This window comes from Hippocampus bargibanti, linkage group LG08 (assembly GCF_051943395.1).
Source record: "Hippocampus bargibanti isolate YZ-2025 linkage group LG08, ASM5194339v1, whole genome shotgun sequence".
Classification (NCBI taxonomy): Eukaryota; Metazoa; Chordata; class Actinopteri; order Syngnathiformes; family Syngnathidae; genus Hippocampus; species Hippocampus bargibanti.
Window position 1 is genome coordinate 3,123,530 of NC_142741.1, and position 18,971 is coordinate 3,142,500.

An 18,971-nucleotide genomic window follows, 5' to 3' on the forward strand; every position below is an offset into this window, starting at 1 on the left:
TCCGTTCCGACCGAACGGTTGTAAGTCAAAATGGTCGTAAGTCAAAATCCATTCAAAATGTTGAATAGAGACAGCGTTAAAAATTACATCACCCCCTTCTACAGGTAACATCCGACTTACGACCATGTTCCGTTCCGACCGAACGGTTGTAAGTCAAAATGGTCGTAAGTCAAAATCCATTCAAAATGTTGAACAGCGACGGCGTTAAAAATTACATCACCTGCTTCTACAGGTAACATCCGACTGACGACCAAGTTCCGTTCCGACCGAACGGTTGTAAGTCAAAATCCATTCAAAATGTTGAATAGAGACGGCGTTAAAAATTACATCACCTGCTTCTACAGGTAACATCCGACTTACGACCAAGTTCCGTTCCGACCGAACGGTTGTAAGTCAAAATGGTCGTAAGTCAAAATCCATTCAAAATGTTGAATAGAGACGGCGTTAAAAATTTACATCACCTGCTTCTACAGGTAACATCCGACTTACGACCAAGTTCCGTTCCGACCGAACGGTTGTAAGTCAAAATCCATTCAAAATGTTGAATAGAGACGGCGTTAAAAATTACATCACCCCCTTCTACAGGTAACATCCGACTTACGACCAAGTTCCGTTCCGACCGAACGGTTGTAAGTCAAAATGGTCGTAAGTCAAAATCCATTCAAAATGTTGAATAGAGACAGCGTTAAAAATTACATCACCCCCTTTTGCTTCTACAGGTAACATCTGACTTACGACCGGTTTGACTTACGACCACGACCTCCAGATCCTATTTTAAAAATGTTAATTCTACGCCGCGCATCGCAACATGCTAGCAGGCCGGCAACGCGTACAACAATTTTGGCCAGCCAGCAAGCATCTCACTCTCGCACAGCAATCGACCGCGTGATGACACCAGAGGGGGGAGTTTGCGAGTCATTTAGCCTCTGAGTCTCGATTCAACATTTTGAATGGATTTCAACTTATGACCATTTTGACTTACAACCGTTTGATCGGAACGGAACTTAGTCATAAGTCGGATGTTACCTGTACCTTAAAAAACGGGAAATTTGTAAGTTGACCTACACACAGAATAGCAAACTGTGTAAAAAATGGCTTTGCAAAATGGTGAATCCACGTTTGAAGTTTTTGGTATTGATTGTTCCAAGCTGCACTGCGAACCCCCCGCTGTGTTTTTATGCCGTCGGCGACGCCGTGGAAGGGGGGATTTGGGAGGCGCGATTTTCCAGTGTCCATGTTTGACTGTCTGTGGTTAATGTTTCCAAAGAGAAAAAAAGCATGACAGAAGTGTTGCCATGGAAACCAGGATTAGATCATTTGTCATCAGGAAAAATAATTATGCTAAATCGTCAAGTGTGAAAAGCCATTTTTGTGTTTGTTTGAGTGGTTTTCCTCAATTTTTTTAACCGTTAAAAAAGAAAAAGCAATATTTGAATATTAGGAAACAAAAGTGCAGTCATTGGATACCAAGTTAGCAGCTTTGTTAGCCGCTAAGTAAATGGCTGACTTAGTGGCTAACGTACCAGTTAACTTAGCGGTTTGCTAAACGGCTAATTTAGCCGTTGACTTCTTAGCGGCTAAGTGACCGGCTAGTCAGTGGCGTCCCTTTTGACCGCGCACATCCTGCGGCACAAAGGAAGTTTTGAAAAAGTACATCCTGTTCCTGTTCCTGTTACTGTTCCTGTTCCGTTGATTGACCAGTCCTCTCACATTCTGTTAAGTTCAAAGACATTTTTTTTTCTCCAAATGAGAAAAAGAGCACAAAAATGTCTCATGAAGAAGTGTCCCTGTGGTTCTCCCAGTTTAAAAAAAAAAGAAAAATAAATCAAAGTGTCGCTGCGCATTTTTTTTTCCACCCGTAGGGTCCGTTGCGGGCGCCGTCGTCGGCACAGGAGAGCAAGATGGCGGTGGGTCTCTGGGATGTCAGATTGTGTTGTTTGCTTTCGGCTGGATGGCGTTCTTCTGACAAAACGCCACCAAAAAAAACCATGTATATATATATATATATATATATATATATATATATATATATATATATATATATATATATATATATATATATATATATATATATATATGTGTGTGTGTGTATATGTATTCTACCAAAAATGCAGAAGCTAAGCCGCCATGAAGCGTTCAAAGACGGCGCGTAAAAAACAGTGAATGTAAATAAGTGAACGAAAACCGACAATCCAACTCTTCTTCCTCTTCTTCCTGCTTTAGATGCCACATGGTGGTTGGCTGGCTTCTTGTTTTTCTAGTCCTGCACCATGGCACCCAAACCCCCTAACTCCCCCCCCCCCCCCCCCCCCACACACCCCTTTTCAGACATGGCGCTTCATGTGCAGCGCCAGATGGTCGGACCTGGAGAAACACCTGCACACACAAGGACAGTACAATCACTGTGTATCTATTTATGTATCGGTCCGTCCATCATTTTGTCCATTGACCCACTTTATGCATCCAACTACCATGCCATACATCCAAACACGCATCCATCAATGCATTCATCTATCCATTCATATCAATGTAGGTATCTATCAATCATTTTATCTAAAATGATCATAACAATAAATCAGCATCATAATAAACAATATAATAATAATAATAATAATAATAATAATAATAATAATAATAATAATAAAACATTATCTTGATTAAATAGAGGTTGGGAAACACCGGATCAATACACGCAGCTATGGATGCATCTGTCCATCAATTCATTCATTGATCTGACCATTTGTCCATCCATCTTTCTGTCAATTTCATGGGTTCTGCTACTTCAGCAAAGGAAGATACATGTGACGTGTGTGTGTGTGTGTGTGTACGTGTGTGAGCACATGCTCAAAAAATGGTGTCCTAAAATTACATTTTAGTTTCCTAAATATCACATTTTTGTTTCATCAATTTTTTTTTTATGTTTGAAATTGGGTTTCCACAAGGAAGATATTTCACACACCTAGTCCCCACCATGAAGCAAAACCGTTTGTGTGTGTGTGTGTGTATGTGTGTGAGTAAGCACAGGCTCAAAAATGGTGTCCTAAAATTACATTTTTGTTTCATAAATATGAAATTTTATTTTCATCAATATGTTTTTTTCATGTTTGAAATTGGCTTTCCGCGGGGCAAATCTTACACACACCTAGTCCCCACCATGTCACAAAAACATGTATGCGTGTGTGTAAGTGAGCAAAAGCAAAAAAATGGTGTCCTAGAATCAAATTTTAGTTTCATAAATATCACATTTTTGTTTCATCAAGATGTTTTTTTTTTCATGTTTGAAATTGGGTTCCCACGAGGCAAATCTTTCACACACCTAGTCCCCACCATGAAGAAAAACATGTATGTGTGCGTGTGTGTCTGAGTGAGTGAGCACAGGCTCAAAAAATGGTGTCCTCAAATCAAATTTTAGTTTCATAAATATCAAATATTAGTTTCGTAAATATATTTTTTTCATGTTTGAAATTGGGTTCCCACAGGGCAAATTTTACACACACCTAGTCTCCACCATTTAGCAAAAACGTGTGTGTGTGTGTGTGTGTGAGTGAGTGAGCACAGGCTAACAAAAATGTGTCCTAAAATCAAATTTTAGTTTCATGAATACATTTTTTTCATGTTTGAAATTGGGTTCCCACGAGGCAAATCTTTCACACACCTAGTCCCCACCATGGTGCAAAAACGTGTACACTTTGTGTTTGTGTGTGAGTGAGTAAGTGGACAGATGGCCATGCGGTTTGTGTGTGTGTCATTTTGGGGGTCCAGCTGGTTACACCGAGAGCCCCTCTCACTCAAACATTCTTCATCTTGACTCTTCTTTGTGTCCTTCTCACATCAAGGGGTCCCCAGTTCGGTATTACTCATGCGCATGTGTGTGTGTGTTTACCTGTCGCAGTGGTTGCACTTGAAGGGTTTTGCGCCGGTGTGTTTGCGGTAATGTCGCGTCAGTTCGTCGCTGCGAGCAAAGCGCCATTCGCATCCTTCCCACGAGCACTTGTACGGCTTCTCGCCTATAACACAAAAACACACACACACACGCATTCCTGTTTCAATGGTTTTGTGAGCTCCGGATAACTCAAGATAAGGAGTAAGTACCACCGAGAAGAACTATTGTTACATTTGAACACTAAATGTCACCCCAATTCTCACTTCAACTTCTTTAAAAACAAAGACATAAAATGTGGACTTGAAACTGAAATAACAGCAGGAGTGAAGACTCTGAATTGGTACATTCAAAGTCCCCACCCTTGCAGTGAATTTGGTTAAAATATCATTTTACATTTTGTGGTATGAACTTTTTCCTCTCATTAACCATGCACACACAAACATAAACGCACACACAGTGAGTAAAAAGTGTGTGTATTCAAGTGAAATGAAAATACACACCAAAAATTTGGAGTGAATTTGTGAGGACCTTTCTAAAACTTTAATAGATGCAAATATAGACATTCTAGAAGCCTTTAGAATGAAAAACTTGTGAGGACCGTCCAAAAAGGTCCTCACTTGTCAAAAATGTCCTTACTCTGTAGGGTATAAAATGTTAGCGGTCCTCACAAGACTAGTCATACAAACAAACACACACACGCACAAATAAACACAGAAGAGGGGACATCATGACATCTTATTTCTGAAACTTTAACAGATGCATATATACACCCTCCAGAAGCCTTTAGAATGAAAAACTTGTGAGGAAACGGTCCTCACTTGTCAAAAATGTCCTCACTACGTATGGTATAAAATGCTAGTGGTCCTCACAAGACTAGTCGTACAAACACACGCACGCAGAAACACGCGCACACACACACACACACACATTTATGCACAGGCGGCGTTTTGTGTCATGTAAATGAAATTCTGTTGTGGGCACATTGTGTGGCAGTGAATGAGTTAAGATTTACAAAGCCTCATTTTCAAGTTATCTCACCAGGGTCATATGATGGCCATCACTAAAACAAACCAAAAAAAAGTTGACTAAATGTGACGTTGATTTACGATGCTCATTGCAAACCTCCCTAAAAAAGGGGATTAAATGAATTAAACGCCTAATTAAACCGCTAATGAATGTGCTAATGAAAGCGCTCTACGCTTGTAATGGGAGGAGAGGACACCGCCCACCCACATGCAACACACACATACACCACACACACACACACACACACACACACACACACACACACACACACACACACACACACACACACACACACACACACACACACACACACGACAAAGCATCATGGTGGATTAGTGGCGGCAGTGTTGTGCGGGATTATCCGCTAACAGAAGTGTGAGCGCAACCAGGACCTCTGCAGGCTCCGGTTGAGTGTCAGGCCACAGCAGGCGAGATCGCATGATGTCACTACATGACTATGAAATGTTGATTTAGAAAGTAAATCACTTTTAATAATAATAATACATTTAATTTCCAAGCGCATTTCAAAACTCTCAAGGTCACTTTACAGTCACAGGATCAGTTTTTCTGTGGGTGAGCAGTGGCAGACACACGCGCCAGTATTCACTCAACCCGGAAGTAACTCAAATAGATAGAAAGCTAGCTAGCCAGCTAAGAGTTAGCTAATAATCCCTCAACCCAGAAGTAACTCAAAAAGATAGAAAGCTAGCTAGCTAAGAGTTGGCTAATAATCACTCAACCCGGAAGTAACTCAAATAGATAGAAAGCTAGCTAGCTAAGAGTTGGCTAATAATCACTCAACCCGGAAGTAACTCAAATACATAGTAAGCTAGATAGCCAGCTAAGAGTTAGCTAATAATCACTCAACTCAGAAGTAACTCAAAAAGATAGAAAGCTAGCTAGCTAAGAGTTGGCTAATAATCACTCAACCCGGAAGTAACTCAAATAGATAGAAAGCTAGCTAGCTAAGAGTTGGCTAATAATCACTCAACCCGGAAGTAACTCAAATACATAGAAAGCTAGATAGCCAGCTAAGAGTTAGCTAATAATCACTCAACCCAGAAGTAACTCAAATAGATAGAAAGCTAGCTAGCTAAGAGTTAGCTAAGAATCACTCAACCCGGAAAGTAACTAAAATGTATTATTGTTTTTAACTCATTCACTGCTAGACAATGTGCAAAAATGTGTTCACTCCAGTGCCAGGGTTTTTGTCATTTTCATTAAAATTGCAGGACCCACAGAATATTGAGTTTTAGGACTATATTTATTTGTTTATTTGTGTATTTGTTTGTGTATGTATGTATTTATTTATTTGTGTATTCTATTAGATTTTATTATTATTATTATTAATAATAATAATAATAATAATAATAATAATAATAATAATAATAATAATCTCGCTTTAACAACAGCTGAAGCTGTAACAAAGCGCTAATATCGTAAAAAGGGAAATGCTGCCCCCTTGTGGAAACAAATATTGCCAGAGGTATGGCCAGCGCTGTACCGGCATGAAAAAAACAAAACCGGAACAAATTCAGAAATGGCGCTTTACGTCATAATTTCAATTCCCAAATAAATTTGTGAATGGCAGTGAATGAGTTAAAAAAAAAAACAAATCAAAAAAGCGCTAACATGCTAACCGCTAACACGCATAGACCTTGGCGCAGTGCAACTATTGCTAAATGTTCCTTGATTCAATAAATATGACGGCGCATATGACTACTAAATACAGCGCCCCATCCCCCCCCCTCCTCTTGCTTGATGGTGGTTGCTAGGCAACTGCATCACTCTCCTCCCTAATTGGCTGCCGGATTGTTCGTGTCTGTCAAGCTCCCTTGCGTTTTCTCTCACCCCTCTCCCGCTTCCTACACCTTCCCACCGACCACAAACACACACACACACACACACACACACACACACACACACACACACACACACACACACACACACACACACACACACACACACACACACACACACATACATACACACTGTTGGTTGCTAGGTGACTTCTCCATCATGCATCCTTGCTTCGTCGTGCAATAATTGGCTGGCATCGTGGTTGCCGTGGCGTCAAGTCATGGTGCGCCTCCCTCGGCGTGTATGTAAGTGCGGATGTGCGGATGTGTGTGTATACTTTTGAAAAAGGGGGAGGGGGTGATCGAGGAGTGTGGCACCTGCTGCCCGGCACATGCACTCATTCACCCCCGTGCATTGTCCTGCTTGTAATAGATGTAGTTAATATTGTGGTGTACCACAGGGCTGTACAGCGATACATTGGCTTACGAACTTAATTGGTTCCCAGACAGTGTGTAAGGCGAAAAGTGTGTATCCCAAAAAATAACTTCCCCTAGGAAACCATTAAAATGAGAATAATCCGTTCCAAGGTCCCCATTAAACATAATTTTCCACTTTCTAATTTTCTAAGCCTTCACAAAATATACCTTATTTGATGTATAATAAATGTGCTATGGTAATATAATTAAAGAAATAAACTGTACTATATAATAAAGTCCTTTTATTTACCTTTGTGATGGTCGTTGATGACTTGATGAAATGGAGTGGCCGGTTTCATCAGCATTAAACACTTGATGAGGAACGTAACCTTCTTCTTTCACCATCTTGAGGAATGATCCCTTGTAGGTGCTTTCGCTGCCATAATTTTACCTAGTTCCTCATCGATTGTGTTCTGTTTAGCTGGGTTGATAGCTTTTTGCATCAAGTGTACAGATGGCTTGTGCGGGTTATATGTGGAGACTGATTGATGGGATATTTTAACCTTGCAGTCTACTCTCTGCCTTTGAACTATCAAAGTTGAAACGAGTCCAAATGTCACTGTTTTCTATCCATTTTGTCACTGTCTCTGTCGTCTGCCTGTCTCTTTAATCTTTAACCAGTCGGCTGCCATTTTCTTGTTAGGAGAACGGGCTCGTTCGCGAACGACACATTACTCATTGTGGCGCTCCGTGTGTATCCCGAAAAATAGTTTGTATGCCAAGGTAAAATTGTCATAAATTTAACGAGAGGTTCGTAAACCGAGATATCACAGCACTATGTATTTTTATTCAAACCACGTCAAAGGCTCTTATTTTACAAACCTGTCAAACTTTATCTTATAAATCCGTGTTACGATATTACAGCGCCATGTCTAGGACTGGATTACTGGACCATGCGACATCATACAACTTGTTGATCTGAGAAAGTTTTCAGAGTGCATCGTAGAATCGTGTCGGACAACCGTATGTCAGAATGGCTGTCTGACACGATTCTACGATGTCACTATATAACATAATGGAACCACGGTCACAATTTAATTGATGAAAAGGTTTCTTCAGTCGTCTTCTGTACTCATCCGAGAAGCTTCGTCAGTGAACGAAAATGTGCTGGTAGCTCTGGCCATATATATATCCCTAATGTCCAGAGGTGGCGGTGCCAAACCTCTGCTATGATAGGTCCCTGCTCTCAATGTCACGTAGGAATAGTCACACTGATGAAGTGATACCAGGGCGAATGGAGCAATCAGGGCCAGTCATAGACCATAATCAGTTAAGACAAAAGAAGTAACCAGCGTCTCCTCAGGGAATAGTCCTCTGCTCCCCCCCAACATTAGAGCAGGGACTTATCAAAGCAGATGTCTGGCACCGCCACGTCTGGACAGTAGGGGCATATATAGGGCCAGAGCTACCAGCAAAAGACTTTAGTTCGCTGACGAAGCATCTTGGATAAGAAGCGAAACGTCCGACACCTTCAAAGACGTACAGATGACGGCTGAAGAAACCTTTTCATCGATGGATCGCTCCTGTACGACTGAGAGCTTACACAGACGAACCACGTGTGCTAGCAGTTATAGGATTATGGAACCCTTTCGAAGCCCGTGTCGTATTCGTGTTACCTGTGTGCGTCCTCTGGTGCGCCTTGAGGTGCGAGCTCTTGGTGTAAACCTTACGGCAGCCGTTAAACTGACACCTGTGTATTCTCTTCTTGTTCTCTGCCGAGTCACCCACCAGGCCGGGCCCTCCGCCCTGCTCTACGTCGCTTAGTGCCCCCCCTGTTAGACCTGGCGGCTGGGATAGCGCGGGAGACGTCAGTGCCCGGGCCGCTACTAGTTTAGCTGCTCCCAGGCCGACTTTCTTGGCCACTAGCTTAAGCGTGAACGCGCCGGCCGCCTCTTTCCCCAGGTGGCGCCCCAACTCGGGCGACGAGGGCGGCGTGAGAGACGTGACGGCGGCGCTAAGCTGGGCGGCGCTGACGCCCGACGCCAGGACCTGATCCTTGCTGTCCGTCAGAGTCTGGAGGAGTTTGGCGTGAACTTTGGGAGCTGACTGGGCTGTGCCGGGAAACCGGCTAGTAGGGGGTCTATAAGCTCCTCGTCACTGTCGCCACCCTGCGTGAGGCCGGGTGCCAGGAGGCGGTCCAGGTCTTCGTCCAGGAGCTCTGACAGTCTTCTGGGCTCCGTCTGGAGGTAACGCTCCAACTCCAGACATGTCTGAAGGAAAGAAATGATACAGATCATGTGTGTTAATGTGCACCACCATTAACCCTCCGTTGGTCTCGATAGCTTTAAAAAATAAATACAAACACAAACATAACAAGTATGACATAATTGACGTAGCTTTGCATTCAAAAGTTACGTCTGTGTAAGCTCTCAGTCGTACAGGATTGGTCCATCGATGAGAAGGTTTCTTTAGCCGTCATCTGTACTTCTTTGAAGGTGTCGGACGTTTCGCTTCTTATCCAAGAGGCTTCGTCAGCAAACTAAAATCTTTTGCTGGTAGTTTTGGCCCTATATATAACCCTACTGTCCAGATGTGGCGGTGCCAGACTCTGCTATGATTGGTCCCTGCTTTCTGGTATCACCTCATCAGCATAACTAAACCCATGTTGCCGAAGAGGTGGGTTGTAGGAATGATTCAAATTTAACCTCACACCAGCAACAGCAAAACCCTTCACTAAATCGCCATGGGGCAATCAGGCCAGTCCTAGACCCCATACTCAGTCAGGACAGTAGAAGTAATTAGTGTAGCCGCACGGAGTAGTCCTCTGCTCCCTCCAACCTGAGAGTAGGGACCAATCATAGCAGAGTCTGGCACTGCCACGTCTGGACAGTAGGGATATATATATAGGGCCAGAGCTACCAGCAAATTTTAGTTTGCTGACTAAGCTCTCTGGATGAGAAGCGAAACGTCCGACACCTTCAAAGAAGTACAGATGACGGCTGAAGTAACCTTCTCATCGATGGACCACTCCTGTATAACTGAGAGCTTACACAGACGTAACACTACCAGCAAAAGATTTTAGTTTGCTGACGAAGCCTCTTGGATAAGAAGCAAAACGTCCGACACCTTCAAAGAAGTACAGAAGAAACCTTCTCATCGATTCAAAAGTTAGCTTAAAGCTAACACCCTAGGATACTGCAATCACATACAGTGATTGTGTAAAACTCTTCTTTGTGTGACCGCGTGACTGAATTTTACTACACTGCCCCCAGGTGGTGAAAGTCTACAAAGCTAACAGCATTAGCACAGTGAATTATAACGCCAAATCGCCTTTTTCCCTGACATATCGTCATTTAACCGAGCACGGCTATGCGGTAAAAAAAAAGGTGTGAAATGTGGTATTTAACGAGCCGTGGGAAAGAGAGTATAAATGTATGCATGTGCGAGAGAGGGAAGTCATGTTGAGCGTCAACATCATTAGCTTGCTTGCTTGACGTCGAGGACTGCTCACAAACGCGCGTACACAACATATGAAGAAATGTCACAATCGATGAAACCCGCATGCGCAAGCTAAAATAATCGACATCACGTTGTGTTACCTTGACAAAGACATTGTGTATGTGTAATTGTTTCATATACGGTGAGACCTCAACTTACAAACACCTCATCTTACAAACTTTTCGTCTTACAAACGTCAAATTTATGAAATTTAAACCTTATAATAAACACTATTTTCATAATACACACCCACCACGGCTGGCGGAGTAATCTTCGGCGGAAGCACACGACCGAACAGCACCAGCGGTTAAGTTACCAACAGTCCTTATGGAAGGTGACTCTCCTTCCATAAGCCATCAACGACCATCAAAAAGGTAAGTAAAACTTTATTTTACAGCACAGTTTATTTCTTTAAATGCAGTCCTCATGTAATGTGCCTCTCTTTCCAAACAGTAATTCCCTTTGACCTCCAACGCCATTCCATCAAGCAACTATCACAAATGTAAATAAAGTGACTTTATGATACAATGCAGTGTATTTCTTTCATTACAATACAATAGCACATTTATTATACATAGAATAAGGTATGTTGTGTGTAGTTTTAAAGCTTATTTAGTTGAAAAGTATATTTTACGGAAACCCGGGAACGGATTATTCCCATTTTAATGGTTTCCTATGGGAATTTTTTTTTTGAGATACACACTTTTCGCCTTACACACTCTGTCTAGGAACCAATTAAGTTCGTAAGTTGAGGTCTCACTATATCTTAAACACTACATTATTCAATCTGTGTTTTTTTTAAAGATATTGGATTTTTTTTTTACAGGCTCGAGCGAGACAAAATATTCGGAATGGCTCACAGTATTATAACCTAGTGTTAGCAATACTATAATTAGCATATTGTGGTATTCCATCGCTATATATCACACAGAAGTAAGTGTTATTACCGAGAGTGAAGATGCCAAGCGAGCGCTTATACAGTAAAGTCTCGTTATATCGATATTCAAGGGAGTCCGAAAAAATATCGATATAACCGGGACTATCGATATATCCGACCCTGTTTGCATGTAATTTTCTCCGTGCGTGCATAGAAATAGTATCGATATAACCGGGACTATCGATATATCCGATATCGATATAACGAGACTTTACTGTATTTCACTTAGTATGATCACTAATACATTAGCATGTTAGCTAGTCGGTAATTTCGGTAAGCTAGTTGCTGAGATTTCACAATAGGTTACTTGGTGGGTGACCTAGTTTGAATGTTAGTTAGTACTTTAGTAAGTTAGGTCGTGAGTCTACCATTTTGTTTGTTTATCAGCCAGTCGGCCATTTTGTAAGTTAGTTTGATTGTTACCTATGCACGAGTAGTAATGGCAGAGGTCGTACGCTGAGTGACAATCATTAAAAACACAAACACGCCGTTGTTTTCTCATCAAACAAGCGCCGATGAGGAAAAAAAGACAATTCCCGTCCAGTGTGTGTTTGCGCATGAGTGTGCGAGTGGGAATTGATCACGGATGCAAGCCGGCAGGTCGCCGAGAGGCTTTTGACAGTTCAAAAAAAACAAACAAACAAAGCAAACAGAGTCAAGTGGATACTCCAGGAAACGTCTGAGTGCACACCGATGACATCATTAACCGCCACGATGATGATGATGATGATGATGATGATGATGATGATGATGTCATACCACACAAGCGCATCTTTGGACTTCACACTTCACTGATCACAAAATGTAACAACACTATCCGGTGCATTATGCCACTAAAGTGTTATTTTTGTTTTGATATTTCAAAGGGCAAAGGTCACCATTAACTCATTCACTGCCAGACTATGTCAAAAAAAATTGTCATTTGAATTCCAGAACCCACAGAATATTGAGTTTTAGGTTGACATAAACATTCAACGCAGCGTTAGAAAGCGTGGACTCTCTTCTTGCATCAGAAAAAAAAATGTTAATTCCTAAATTATCTGTGTCTGGAGTTATATGAGCATAAAATGAGGGTGTGTGTCCTAAATAATAATAATAATAATACATTTCATTTTTAAGCGCCTTTCAAAACACTCAAGGTCACTTAACAGTCACCGTTACGATGTTTTTCTGCGGGTGAGCAGCGGTAGCCACAATCGACAGCGTTCACTCAACCCGGAGTGTAACTCAAATAGATAGAAATCTAGTTAGCTAGCTAATACATAGCTAAAATGTAACAAAGTAAACATCGGAAAAAAGGGAAATGCTGCTCCCTTGTGGAAGGCAAAAAAAAACATTGCCAGAGGTCTGATCAGCGCTTGATCGACACCTCCGAAAAAAAAACAATGACATCATTTTTTTTCTACAATCGCGATGAAAAACGTCACATTGGGCGCTAAAAATGGCCTCACATGTGTGAAACACATCAAGCATGACTCAGCATGAGTGTGTGTGTGTGTGTGTGTGTGTGTGTGTGTGTGTGTGTGTGTGTGTGTGTGTGTGTGTGTGTGTGTGTGTGTGTGTGTGTGTGTGTGTGTGTGTGTGTGTGTGTGTGTGTGTGTATTTATTTCCCCCTTCAGCCAGCGAGTGTTTTCCTTTCCTTTTTGTGCACCAATGGCTCCTAATTAAAAGGCTTTTTGGCATCTGTCAAAGAGGCTCTTTGAAGCTCCGCCTCCTTCATTGATGCCAGCGCACTGATGGCTCATTAGACACCAAAGAGTGTGTGTATGTGTTTGTATGACTAGTCTTGTGAGGACCACTAACATTTTATACCATACGTAGTGAGGACATTTTTGACAAGTGACGACCTTTTGGCCGGTCCTCACAAGTTTTTCATTCTAAAGGCTTTTAGAGGGTCTATATATGCATCTATTAAAGTTTCAGAAAGGTCCTCACAAATTCACCCCAAATTATTTTTGGTGTGTGTTTTCATTTCACTTGGATACACACACTTTTGACTCACTATGTGTGTGTTTGCGTGGTTAATGAGAGGAAAAAGTTCATACCACAAAAACTAAAATAATATTTTAACCCAATTCACTATAGGGGTGAGGACTTTGAATGTACCCATTCAGAAACCTCACTCCTGCTGTTATTTCAGTTTCAAGTCCACTTTTTATGTGTTTGCTTTTAAAGAAGTTGAAGTGGGAAATGGGGTGACATTTAGTGTTCAAGTGTAACACTAGTTCTTCTCTAAACTTATCAGCAACGGTGGTCCTCACTCCTTATCTGGAGTTATCCGGACCTCACAAAACAATTGAAACAGGAATGTGTGTTTGTATGTGTGTGTGTGTGCGTGTGCGTGTGCGTGTGCGTGTGTGTGTGTGTCTCTGTCTGTCGATAAAAGTAGACAAAGGTGATAAAACACCATGGATGAGCGTAATTAATTGCTTGGCAATCATTGATTATTTCACAACGGCTGGCTAAATGGGCTGCAGTAAAAAAAAGAAACACAACAGGAAATAAAGAACAAGTCAGCAAAGCCTTTTCCATGTCTGTAAAATGGAGACTGGACATTATTGCTTGCTCAACAATCAGCAACTGATTCGGAGCATCCGACTAAACGGGTTGCGAGAGAAACAAATCACTGGAAGGCAGCGAAAATGATCGAACAAATCGTGTGGGATTGACTGAACAGCGCCTCCGCTGGTAGCAGTCAAGTAATGCATGGTGTTGTGATTTGTAGTCATTTTTATATACAGTAAAGTCTCGTTATATCGATATTCAAGGGAGTCCGAAAAAATATCGATATAACCGGGACTATCGATATATCCGACCCTGTTTGCATGTAATTTTCCCCGTGCGTGCATAGAAATAGTATCGATATAACCGGGACTATCGATATATCCGATATCGATATAACGAGACTTTACTGTATATATTTTTAATGTACTTATTTTTCTGAATTTATTTGTTTATTTAATTTTATTATTAGTTTTAGTTTAATTTGTTCATCTTTATTTTTAATTGTATATTTTTTTTTATTTTTTATTTATTTTTATTTTAAATGTAAATTTCTTTCGATAGTTCAATTTCTATTTTTATTTTTACTTTTTTATCTATATTTATTGATGTGATTTTATTAGTATTTTTATTCTTATTTTTATTTGTAATTTTTTTGTACTGGAATTTGTTTTCTTTATTTATTGCTTATTTTTTGTTTTGGATTTGTTTTTATGTGTTTTTATTTGGATGTATTTATTTATTTTGAGTTATTTATTTATTTGGAGTTATTTATTTATGTATTTATTTATTTATTTATTTATATTTGTTTGTTTATTTGCTTATTTATATTTGCGTGTTTATTTATTTATTTGTATTCGCGTATTTATTTATTTATTTATGTATTTATTCATTTATTTATGCATTTATTTATTTATTTATTTATATTTGTGTGTTTGTTTATTTATTTATTTATTTATATTTGCATGTTTATTTATATGTGTGTGTTTATTTATTTATTTATTTATTTTTGCGTGTTTATGTATTTATTTGTGCGTTTATTTATTTATGTATGTATGTATGTATTTATTTATTTATTTATATTTGAGTGTTTATTTATTTGTATTTGCGCGCTTATTTATTTATGTATTTATTTGTGTGTTTTTAGTTTAGCTTGCCAACATGGCCTGAAGCGAGCAGGACAGCATCCAACACACACACACGCACACACATGCACACACAAACGCATTCACATGCCAAGGTCATGCACACTTTTGCTTTGCGTGAACTTTTAGCCCCACCGTGAGTTGTGTTGCCATGGTAACATTCCAAGTTGCCTGCCTCACAGGCCTGGCTTGAGACGAGATCTTAAATTCATTTAGTGTGTGTGTGCAGGGTGGGGGGGCATTTTAAGGAAAAAGGCTGTAGAGCAAATGTCATGTATTTTGGAGGACAAAAACCGCTGTATATTCATGAAAACATTGTTTTAGAAACTGGCAAAAATATGTAAAGGTTTCGAGCGCAGAAGGTTTTATTTTTTATAGTTAATTTTGGTCATATTTTTTAAAATTGTACACTTTTGTAAAAAAAAAATCTATTTTCTAATGGAACAGCATTTATTTATGTATTTATTTATTTATCTATTTATTTATCTATTTATTTTCAGTAAATCCCTTTGGTAATATTTTTTTAAATTGCACACCTTTGTGAAAAAAAAAATCAAATTTCTCATGGTACAGCATTATCATATTTATTTATTTATTTATTTTCAATAAATGCATTTGGTAGTATTTTTTTACATTGCACACGTTTGTGAAAAAAAATCTATTTTCTCATGGAACAGCATTTATTTATTTATTTATTTATTCATTCATTCATTCATTTATTTATCTATTTATTTATCTATTTATTTTCAGTAAATCCATTTGGTAATATTTTTTTACATTGCACACCTTTGTGAAAAAAAATCTAATTTCTCATGGTACAGCATTATCATATTTATTTATTTATTTATTTATTTATTTATTTATTTTCAATAAATGCATTTGGTAATATTTTTTTTAATTGCACACGTTTGTGAAAAAAAAATGACTTTTCTCATGGTACAGCATTATCATATTTATTTATTTATTTATTTATTCATCTATTTATAATAATAATAATACATTTCATTTATAAGCGCCTTTCAAAACTCTCAAGTTTATCTATTTATCTATGTATTTTTTGATCATTAATTGTGGTAATTTTTGTTTTTAATTGCACAAGTTCGTGTAAAAAAAAAACACATTTCTCATGGAACAGCATTTAATTATCATATTTCATTATTTCTTTATTCATCTATTTATTTACTTATTTATTTGTTCATCTATTGATTTATTTATAATTTAGTGGTTTATTCATTTGCTTATTTATTTATTTATTTATTAGTTTACTTGTTTCTTTATTTCTTTATTTGTTAGTTTATGTATTTCCTCATTTTTTTTTTGTTTATTTTACATATTTAGAACTTCACAAAATAATAGAAATATATATATTTTTTAATGAAAATGTACATATAGTATTTTAGAGGATGTGAGTTTATTGCCCCCCCCCCCACCCCTGTTTTCATAAAAGGAAAAAAAGTCACATTAAAAAAATGGATTTCTTTTTGCGGAAAAAAACGGAGGCTATATAATCTCGACGAAACATCAATGAGTATTCCACCAAAAAAAAAAAAAAAATGAAAAAAGAAGAAAAAAGAAGGTGGGGCTTTTTAAACAGCAAACACCACAAGTCAGCATTTCCCTTCTTGCCAACTGGGATCGGTGTTTGATGACTTCTGTCTGGCGGCCATTGATTTTGTGAACCCCAACACTAACACCGCATTTATGTTGTCATCAATAACATCAAAAGACCCCCTTGTGTGGCTTTATGAATGGATGATTTCTGTGTATAATAATAATAATAATAATAATAATAACAATAACAATAATAATAATAATAATAATAATAATAATAATAATAATAATAATAATAATCCATTTCATTTCTAAGCGCCTTTCAAAACTCTCAAGGACACTTTACAGTCACGGGATATTTTTCTTGCGTGCAGGTGAGCAGCGGCAGCCATTCACTCTGCCCGATAATAATAACAATAATAATAATAAAAATAAATATTAATTATAATACAACTATCAATACAACATTAATAATACATTCGATTTATAAGCGCCTTTCTCAAGGTCACTTTACAGTCACAGGATATGCTTTTAGTTCCTCTTTTTTTTATGAAGAACCAAGAGAGTTATTTAGTTATTGTTTATTTCATCGATAGTGTTATTTATTTCCACATTTCTATTTCCAGAACTCAGAGAGGGTTATTTACTTCTTATCGATGTCATTAATAGTGTTATTATTTAATTTAAAACAAATTCCTATCTTACGGACAGTGTATTGTAGGTGTTTCAAACGCCTGACGCCGACAATACACTGTCTGTAAAATAAGAATCCGTTCTAAACTACATATCAAGTCGACTGGATGAACTTAATATAACTATCAAGTGTTATTATTTGTTTCCTGACTTTCTTTTCTCTGTAAATAACCCGGAAAGGCTTATTTGGTTACGCGTGGCTTTCTGGAAAGCCATTTTAAGCTCCCCTACGATCGATAACATGTGTGTGTGTGCATGTGTGTTTGTGTGTGAAAAACACCTAGAGCAGGAATAGGGTTCGCAATTTGGTTACTTAGGGAGGCCCATATAGAAGATCCAGATGGATGCCAAAAATATGGACCACGTTTCTGCTGTCAATCTATTTCTTTTTTTAAAAATATATTTTTCGGTGCATGTATAACAGCTCCTAAAAATAACAAACATAACAAATCATTTTTTTCCCCTTCAGTGAAAAATGCCGTTTGTGCATAACAAAATACTGTAAATCCTATTCAAGGATGGCACAAAACCGTTGAACAGCAAGCTAGGATAAATGCAAGAACCTTCTACACACTTTCACACACCCTGGCACATGCACACATACACACATGAAAAAAAATAATATTATTTAACTCCATATTCTCTAAAACGCACACATATACACATACACATGTATACACACACATTCTAAAACACACACACATTCCTGTTTTAACATTTCGTGAGGTAACTCCAGATAAGGAGTCTAAGTTTCGAGAACGTGTGTTACATTTGAACACTAGATGTCTCCCTAACTGCATTTCCAACTTCAACTTCTTTAAAAAACAAAGCAATAAAACGTGGACTTGTAATTGAAATATCAGTAAAAGTGAGGACTCTGAATGGGTACATTCAAAGTCCTCACTCCTGTAGTGAATTTGGTTTTAATATAATTTTACTTAAAAAAATGTTTGGTTGATTCAGTTGAGTTTTCAAAGCAGTTTTTATTCAGAATGTTTTTCTCTCACATGCACACGCACACGCACACACACACACACACACACACACACACACACACACACACACACACACACACACGGACATGTTAACACATAGACATGGATACACACATTCTAAAACATACACACACACAGATTCCTGTTCGGTTTTTGTGAGGTCCGGATAACTCCAGATCAGGAGTGAGGACCACCATTTCTGATAAGTTTAGAGAAGAACTCGTGTTACATTTGAATCACTAGATGTCCCCCTAACGGCATTTCCCACTTCAACATCTTAAAAAAAAAAAAAAAACAATAAAAACTGAAAAAACAGCAGGAGTGAGGACTCTGAATTCAAATTACATTACATTCAAAGTCCTCACAACTGTTTTGAATTAGTTTTTTTTTTAATATTTCGTTTGGTTGAGTCAGTTGACTTTTCAAACCTGTTTTTGTGATGAACTTTTTCCTCTCATAATCTCACACACGCACACATTTAGACATGGATACACACATTCTAAAACACACACACACACACACACA

General features: G+C 38.6%; 1 protein-coding gene across 1 annotated transcript in view; it reads right to left on the reverse strand.

The window, feature by feature from the left end:
- Nucleotides 1-2,324: 2,324 nt before the first annotated feature.
- Nucleotides 2,325-18,971, reverse strand: part of klf7b (Kruppel like factor 7b) — a 33,810-nt gene continuing 17,163 nt past the window's right edge. The window contains 4 exon segments of the mRNA XM_089002482.1: nucleotides 2,325-2,376; nucleotides 3,884-4,007; nucleotides 8,802-9,246; nucleotides 9,249-9,395. Coding sequence (XP_088858608.1) covers nucleotides 2,325-2,376; nucleotides 3,884-4,007; nucleotides 8,802-9,246; nucleotides 9,249-9,395 — 768 coding nt within the window.